Genomic DNA, 7,429 nt, shown 5'->3' with positions numbered 1-7,429 from the left:
AAAAAAGGTGGGGGGGCTGGAATGCAGTTCAGTGTTGCTCCCTGCCTAACACGCTAGACGCCCCATGTTAATCTTTGTACCCCTCTCCATATACCCAACAATCTGAGAGGAAACTGGAATCCAAAGAGAATGTAAATGATTTTGTGCTGCAAGGATGAGACACCACATATCTCCCAGGATCAGCCTCCATCCCTTCCCCTAACAAAGACCTGACCAGGCATACAGCTGCTGCCTTCCATAGGAGGAAGCTTATGGGATAACTTGGCTTTACCCAAAGACATTTTACCCCTCTTTGGGGGGCCAGAGGCGGGGAGTAAAAGGCACGACTGAGTCCAAAACCAGATCCCCAGAATATTAAGCCAACCCGTCACCCCAGTTTCTTATTTCTAAACCACACCAAGGAAACCAGAGTTAGAATCAAATAGGCTTTTATTATTCACATACTCGGTAGAAAACGGGGTTTAATACACAGGGTGGAACTTCATGGGAAGACTCTGGGTTGGTCCGATACTATTTACACGTGGGGGCAGCACTGTTCCTCACATCAGGCACAGCACGTGCACTTGTCCGTGGTGGTGCCTTTACAGACACAGCCCTGGGCGCATTTGGAACAGCCCACAGGGCAGCAGGAGCAGCAGCCTGGAAAGGGAGGAAGAGGAAGAGGTCAGAGCAGGCTTCCAAGTCCCTCCTGCCACGCAGGCCTGGCTGAAGACCTGCTTCCTGTCCCCAAGGGAGACCTGGCTTTAGAACTGTCTCGGCCCAGCTCTGTCCTGAGACAATACAATGGCCTCGGGAGGCAAAGGACGTTGACGTTTCTCAGAGCCAGCTCTGTAGGAGTTCCCCGCCCCCAACCTTAGCCGCCAACCAAGATGTCCCAACTTACTCTTCTTGCAAGAGGTGCACTTGCAGTTCTTGCAGCCACAGGAGCTGGAGCAAGTGCAGGCGCCGCCTGTGGAGGAGAAAGTAGTCAGCAGTGAGAAAGGCAGCTTTACAGCAGTAGCCAATACCACGCGTCCCAGCTCAGTTCACTGAGTCCTACTCAGAACTCCAGGGAGCCTAGCCCTGCTTCTCTCCTCCCAGGGTAGGGTAAGGTTTGTTTGCGTCTTTAATCTCCAAGATACAAAGGTCCCTCGCCTCTTTTCCTAGTTCAGGTAATTCACAATAAGCTTAGAAATGCCTGGGACTCAACCCAGATGTCCCCACTACCTGGGTGACCAGACATTTGCGCGCCTAAATCCTAGCCCCAACCCCGCCAAAAGACCCGTTCGGACAATACTAATAACTAATGAAGGCGCTTGCAGAGCGGATTCTAGAAAGAACCAGAATGAATCGCCAACTAAAGGTGCCAATTCCCGCCAAGCCTTTACAACTCGGGGATTCCGCTCTTCGGTCCCCACTGGGTATTCGAAAGACCAAGGACCGGGAGTCTTACCGGTGGAGCAGGAGCAGTTGGGGTCCATTCCGAGATCTGGTGAAGTTGGCGCTACGGAGTAAGTGACGAGAAGGCAGTCAGGCTGCTGAAGTCGTGGTGACGCTCAGCGGATGGCCTGCCCTCTTTATAGTCGTTAGACAGCAGTCCGGGCGCAAAAGGTTTGCACTCAGCAGGCGGTTGCTCTAACCGCGCAGAGTCACGCGCGCCGCGTCCTTGGCAGAGCCGAGCGCACTCTTCGGGCGGGGTGCACAACGGGACCGCCCCTTTGGCGCCACCCGCCCGAGTAAGACGACCTGTGTGACGTGTGGAACATCATGTCTCTGTAGTGCTTTCCCCGATATTACGGCCCATCACTGCTCCTGTGCTTACGAGAACTCACCCCGGGAAACCCAACTGTCTCCGTAAACCCTTTCCTAGCGCGGTATCTATCCTCAGCTTCTCCTTTACTGGAGTTCCTGGGCAGCGACCAGCTCCGCCCAGGTCTCTCTCTGGATCGAAGCTGGCAGAAGCTAAGGAGACTGTTTTAGAAAGACTAGTCTTGATTACGAACTTCCCCGGTCCTTATTGTCCCTCTCTGTTCCATCATGGTCCTTGAGCCCCTTCCTCCTGGACATAGCAACAGGGCCAACAGAACTCATCGTAACATTATTCTCCATTCCTTAGGGGACACATCTAGGCACGTCCAGGGCTGGGGATCGCACACATTAATAGGTCGGCTTTACTCCAGCAGCTATTTCTTTTTTCAATGTTTCTGACTTTTGAGTAGCATTAGATTCTGCTGTCAGGCCTTGTGACTAGGGCAAGAGACCAGCTATACCGTTGGTGCAAGCGTACCATCACTTCTGAGCTATATGACCTTGAGCAGGTTTTTTTGCTTAACTGTTGTAGAACCACCACCAGCCACTCTGCAATATGGCTACTATGCCAGAACCAGGAGTTAAACCATTTTCTCATTTAATAGCTATGTACAGATGCAAATTCTATTTATACACAAGGACAGAGGGTTCAGAGAAGTTCAGTGACTTGCCCAGGCCATATAACTAGTCAGTAGTACAATGACTGTGAAGCAGTACTGCCTGCCACTAATGTTCCTGTACTTGTCCCAAGTTCTCTGATGCTGTCCTTCTGTACATAGGTTCATCTGTAGGCAGAGAAGGCACCCGGTCCTGGGCTATGACATTCTTCCCCCTTTCCTTCCCCTCCTCTTCTCCCTCCCCCCCTCCTCTTCCCCCTCTTCCCCTTCTCCCTCCCCTTCCTCTTCTCCCTCCTCTCCCTCCTCCCCCTCCTCCCCTTCTTCCTCTCCTTCCTCTTCTCCCTCCTCCCCTCCTCTTCTCCCTCCTCCCCCTCCTCCTCCCCCTTTTCCCCTTCTTCTTCCCCTCTTCTTCTCCCTCCTCACCCTCTTCCTCCCCCTCCTCCCCTTCTCCCTCCCCTCCTCTTCTTCCTCCTCTTTCTTGCTAGTTTAGACACAAGTGTCTTTCCATTATAACCAACTACCCGCTGGTTTGGTAACTTATCACCCAGGGCATTTCTCCTTCCTCAGGATACTTCATCTTGGAGACCACACAGTAATACCTTCTGTGTGGGAAGATACAAAAAAGCCCTCCTTTGGACCTGAGTCTTTATGGAGTTAAATTCTTGCCTGAGGGTACCTCTTTAATTTCAGTTCTTAGAAGCCAGAGGCGCAGGGCAGTGGTGGCACACACCTTTAATCCCACCCCTTGGGAGGCAAAGGCAGGCGGATTTCTGAGTTCGAGGCCGGCCTGGTCTAGAGTGAGTTCCAGGACAGTCAGGGCTACACAGAAAAACCCTGTCTTGAACCCCCCCCCAAAAAAAAGAAGTTAAAAGTTGATAATCTCTTCGAGTTCAAGGCCAGCCAGGGGCACACAAATGAGATCCTATTTCAAAAATAAGTAATTAAAAATTAAAAAGCAAAACAAAACCAGAATTCTTGCCTGGATAATGTTGGACAATTCTCTCCGGATCTCATGAGTTTACTGGTTTTAAGTAGCCACAGACTGGGCTTGTCGAGAGCAGAGGATTTCAGCCTGGACTAGAGACAAGTTCCAAGCACTCAAGGGCAAGTCCTCAGCAGAGATTCTAGGTCAGAGATATCAGTGGTTCTGCAGTGGCTAGGACTGTGGACTCCTGGGGTACACGATAGGCTGACACATGCCTTAGCACAAGGATACCCAATTCCTTTATTCTGCCTGTTGGTTGTTTTCTGGATGCACAGAGATGTTTCTGCTGGACCACATGCAGTTGGTGCTTTTGCCTATTTTATCAATTTGTTATATTTTATTGTTTTTTAATAAAACTGAGATCTGTAACAGATTCTTGGGCCTTTAGGCCTCTTGTGTAATATGATTTTTTTTTTCTTTTTTCCAGTGAGGATTGAACCCAAGGTTTCCTGATCACCAGGCAAGCATTCTGCATCTGAGCTTTGCCTCCAGTTCTTTACATGCTTTTATTTTGAAGCAGGGTCCCACTAAGTTGTTCAGGCTGACTTTAAATGTGCTCTGTAGGTCTGGAGAGTTGGCTCAGAGGTTAAGAGCCCTGGCTGCTCTTCCAGAGGTCCTGAGTTCAATTTCCAGCAAACACATGGTGGCTCACAACCATCTGTAATGTGATCCTATGCCCTCTTCTGGTGTGGCTGAAGACATCATAGTGTACATGCATACGTGAAATAAATAAGTCAATCTTTTTTTTTTTTTAAAGGATCAAACTTTTTTTGTTTTTGTTTTTTTGTTTTTTCAAGACAGGGTTTCTCTGTATAGCCCTGGTTTTCCAGGCTGACCTCAACTCAGAAATCTGCCTATCTCTGCCTCCCAAGTGCTGGGATTAAAGGCATGTGCCACCACCGCCTGACCTAGGATCAAACTTTCAACAACAACAACAAAAAAAAAAGTGCTCTGTAGCTAGACTTTGAGCTGGAAATCCTCTCCCTGCCTCAGCCTCCTGAGTACCTAGGATAATAGATGTATGTCAAAGAACCGGTTTCTTCTCCTCCCCTTCTTCCTCTCCTTTTTTTTTCCTTTTTAAAAAAGATTTATTATTATACATAATAATGTATGTTCATTATATACTGTAGCTGACTTTAGACACACCAGAAGAGAGCGTCAGATCTCATTACAGATGGTTGTGAGCCACCATGTGATTGCTGGGATTTGCCCTCATGACCTTTGATAGAGCAGTCAGTGCTCTTAACTGCTGAGCCATCTCTCCAGCCCTCTTCCTCTCCTTTTAAGGGTCTCACTCTAACTCAAAGTGGCCTGGAACTCACTGAACAACCTGGTCTGGCCTTGAACTTGAGACAATCTCCTGCTTCAGCTTCCCAAGTTGCTAGGATACAGGTGGTGCACGCCTTTAATCCCAGCACTTGGGAGGCAGAGGCAGGTGGATTTCTGAGTTTGAGGCCTGGTCTACAGAGTGAGTTCCAGGACAGCGAGGGCTACATAGAGAAACCTTGTCTCAAGAAAGAAAAAAGAGAAGAAAAAAAAAAAGAGAGAGAGAGAGAGGAAGTGAGCTGTGAACTAGGACTTCCTGACAGGGGGACTATAGGCTGCTTTGTGAATTTACTCTCCACAGAGGAAGTTCAAGGACAAGCTGGGACCTGACTTCTGGCCAAGAAACTCTTTCCCTTTGACTGAAGATCAAATTGCTTTACCTCAACAAATAACCAGGGGGCATTAACCGTTGGTTTTAATTGCGTGTCATTCAAGTCCTTACAGCCTCCTAAAAAGAAGGAAATTCCACCCCGCCCTCCAAATTGCAGACGCCACCTGGATGCCTCGCTCCTGGGCAGATGCTGGGCAGTTCTTTCCAAATTTCTAGTTACTTTGCTTAAATTGCCAGGGTTGGGATGAGGGAGGGACAGATTTCTACCTGACCGGAGAGGACCTTCCAGACTGACATCCAAGTCACATCACTAGGCTACTTTAGAAGAGGAAAAAAAATAAAATTCCTGTCAGTCTCCCTGTACACCAGAGATGAGTAGTTCCTCGTGGGAGTTCCAGGCTGAACACATTGTACCATTTAGTCTTAAGCTGCAAGACACACTCTTGGATATTTATAGTGTTTACAGTATTTTTGATGGTTTTGTTTGTTACTGAGTTTTAAAAAAGATTTACTATGTCTGGGCAATGATGACGCACACCTTTAATCCCAGCACTTGGGAGGCAGAGGTAGGCGGATTTCTGAGTTCGAGGCCAGCCTGGTCTACAGAGTTCCAGGACAGCCAGGGCTACAGAGAAACTGTCTTGAAAAAACAAAAAGATTTACTATGTATAGCTTTCTGCCTGTATGTATGCCAGCACAACACATCAGATCTCATTATAGATGGTTGTGAGCATCATGTGGTTGCAGGGAGTTGAACTCAGGACCTCTGGAAGAGCAGCCAGTGCTCTTAACCTGAGCCATCTCTCTAGCCCATGTTATTGAATTTTTTAAAATGGATTTTTTTTGACAGGGTTTCTCTGTATAGCTCTGGCTGTCCTGGAACTCACTCTGTAGACCAGGCTGGCCTCGAGCTCAGAAATCCACCTGCCTTTGCCTCCCAAGTGGTGGAATTAAAGGCGTGGGCCACCACAGCCCGGCTTTAAAATGGATTTTATGCAGAGCCTGTAATCCCAGAAGTTCAAGGACAGTTTAGGGTACACAGTAAGATTTTGTCTTAAAACCAAAGGTTACCAAAATTTGAGACCAAGCTGGTTTCAAAGTTAAGTGATCTTCCTGCCTCAGACTCCCAAGAGTTAAGATTACAAGTGGGAGTCGTCATATCTGATTCACTCCCATTGTTATTTACCAAAGTTACAGGTATTTCATATTTTAAACCTAAAAACCCAAAATAATTAAACCAGAACCATTATGCAACCAGGGGTAGGGATGTGGCTCATGAGAGCACCCGGGCTCAGTAAGCAGGAAGCTTTATGTTTAATCCCCAATGTACACTCGCCGAGTGGGATTGGCCCATTTCTGTGACCAGTGCACGCTTCTCTGCTGGACACTTTCTAGATGGTCAAAGTCCAGAGAGGTATAACAATTCCATCTAGCCCAAATCAAGTTGCTGCAGTCCCATCTCAACGCCTCTGCCAGCCCCTTACCCAACACACCAAAGACAAGCTGAGTTAAGTCAACGGCTTTTATTGTCAGTCATATGCTTTATAGAAAAAGGTGTGGAGAACGGGTCAGGGTCAGGGTTGTACAAAAAACGGCTAGGCTCCTCCATCTTCTATTTACAGAGTTGTGGGGACGCCCCCCACTTCAGGCGCAGCAGCTGCACTTGTCCGAAGCCTCTTTGCAGATGCAGCCCTGGGAGCACTTCGCACAGCCCACGGGGCAGCAGGAGCAGCAGCCTGTGGGAGAAGATCAGAACGTGAGCGAGAAACGGGAGTCAAAGGCATCCACCCACCCCACCTGCCCGTTCCCGAGAAGGCGCGGCGGGCTAGGGACCCCAGGGGAGTGAAGGAGGAAGGGTAGAGAAGAAAACTTACTTTTCTTGCAGGAGGTGCATCGGCATTGTTTGCATTTGCAGGAACCGGCGCAAGAGCAGGATCCATCTAGAGGAAGAAGGCAGTGAGCGCGGTGAGAGGGACCAGCGTGTAACTGAACGCAGTTCTCCGAGGAACTCGGGTGCAAATCACCCAGTTTGGGCGAGCCATTATCTCAAGGACTAGTTTTAAGGGAGCAGGGAGGGTTTCCAGAACTCGTTCGGAAGGAGCAGCCGGTAGCGCCCTTAGTCACTAGAGAAGGGGCCAAAAGGAAAACGGGTTGTAGAGGCCCGTCTGCAGCCCCCCTTACCTGAGGCACAGGAGCAGTTGGGGTCCATGGCGAGTGGAGGCGGCGGTTGAAGATCGACGAGAGATCGGTGTTGGAGTTCTAAGAGCGTGATGGAGAGAAGCACGCGGAGCGCGACCTTTATAGCGGAGAGTATTGGGTCGAGCGCAAAAACTCCGCCCGGGTGGGGGGAACCATGCCCACGCCCCCGCCGCCTGCACACGC

At 49.2% G+C, this 7,429-nt stretch overlaps 2 protein-coding genes across 2 annotated transcripts; both read right to left on the bottom strand.

The window, feature by feature from the left end:
* Positions 1 to 411: 411 nt before the first annotated feature.
* Positions 412 to 1,676, bottom strand: LOC116067956 (metallothionein-1). The gene is made up of 3 exons (XM_031336976.1): positions 1,433 to 1,676; positions 884 to 949; positions 412 to 639 (listed from the first exon to the last, which is right to left on the bottom strand). Exons 1-3 carry the CDS (start codon positions 1,458 to 1,460, stop codon positions 545 to 547), a joined length of 189 nt encoding a protein of 62 aa, XP_031192836.1. The 5' UTR covers positions 1,461 to 1,676; the 3' UTR covers positions 412 to 544.
* Positions 1,677 to 6,555: 4,879 nt separating this feature from the next.
* Positions 6,556 to 7,423, bottom strand: LOC116067955 (metallothionein-2). Its single transcript, XM_031336975.1, has 3 exons — positions 7,229 to 7,423; positions 6,922 to 6,987; positions 6,556 to 6,783 (listed from the first exon to the last, which is right to left on the bottom strand). The coding sequence occupies exons 1-3, from the start codon at positions 7,254 to 7,256 to the stop codon at positions 6,692 to 6,694; spliced, it is 186 nt and encodes a 61-aa protein (XP_031192835.1). The 5' UTR covers positions 7,257 to 7,423; the 3' UTR covers positions 6,556 to 6,691.
* Positions 7,424 to 7,429: the final 6 nt, after the last annotated feature.

The sequence above is a fragment of the Mastomys coucha genome, unplaced genomic scaffold (genome assembly GCF_008632895.1).
Source record: "Mastomys coucha isolate ucsf_1 unplaced genomic scaffold, UCSF_Mcou_1 pScaffold22, whole genome shotgun sequence".
Classification (NCBI taxonomy): Eukaryota; Metazoa; Chordata; class Mammalia; order Rodentia; family Muridae; genus Mastomys; species Mastomys coucha.
The sequence above is the reverse complement of the archived record's forward strand: the minus strand, read 5'-3'. Positions and strand labels throughout refer to the sequence as shown.

Excerpts from the sequence above, each read along its gene's own strand:
- LOC116067955 (XM_031336975.1), bottom strand. The coding sequence starts at position 7,256 with ATGGACCCCAACTGCTCCTGTGCCTCAG. Across the intron at positions 6,988-7,228 it reads CAACTGCTCCTGTGCCTCAG|ATGGATCCTGCTCTTGCGCC; the intron begins GTAAGGGGGGCT and ends TTCTTCCTCTAG. Across the intron at positions 6,784-6,921 it reads ATGCACCTCCTGCAAGAAAA|GCTGCTGCTCCTGCTGCCCC; the intron begins GTAAGTTTTCTT and ends CTTCTCCCACAG.
- LOC116067956 (XM_031336976.1), bottom strand. The coding sequence starts at position 1,460 with ATGGACCCCAACTGCTCCTGCTCCACCG. Across the intron at positions 950-1,432 it reads CAACTGCTCCTGCTCCACCG|GCGGCGCCTGCACTTGCTCC; the intron begins GTAAGACTCCCG and ends TCTCCTCCACAG. Across the intron at positions 640-883 it reads GTGCACCTCTTGCAAGAAGA|GCTGCTGCTCCTGCTGCCCT; the intron begins GTAAGTTGGGAC and ends CTCCCTTTCCAG.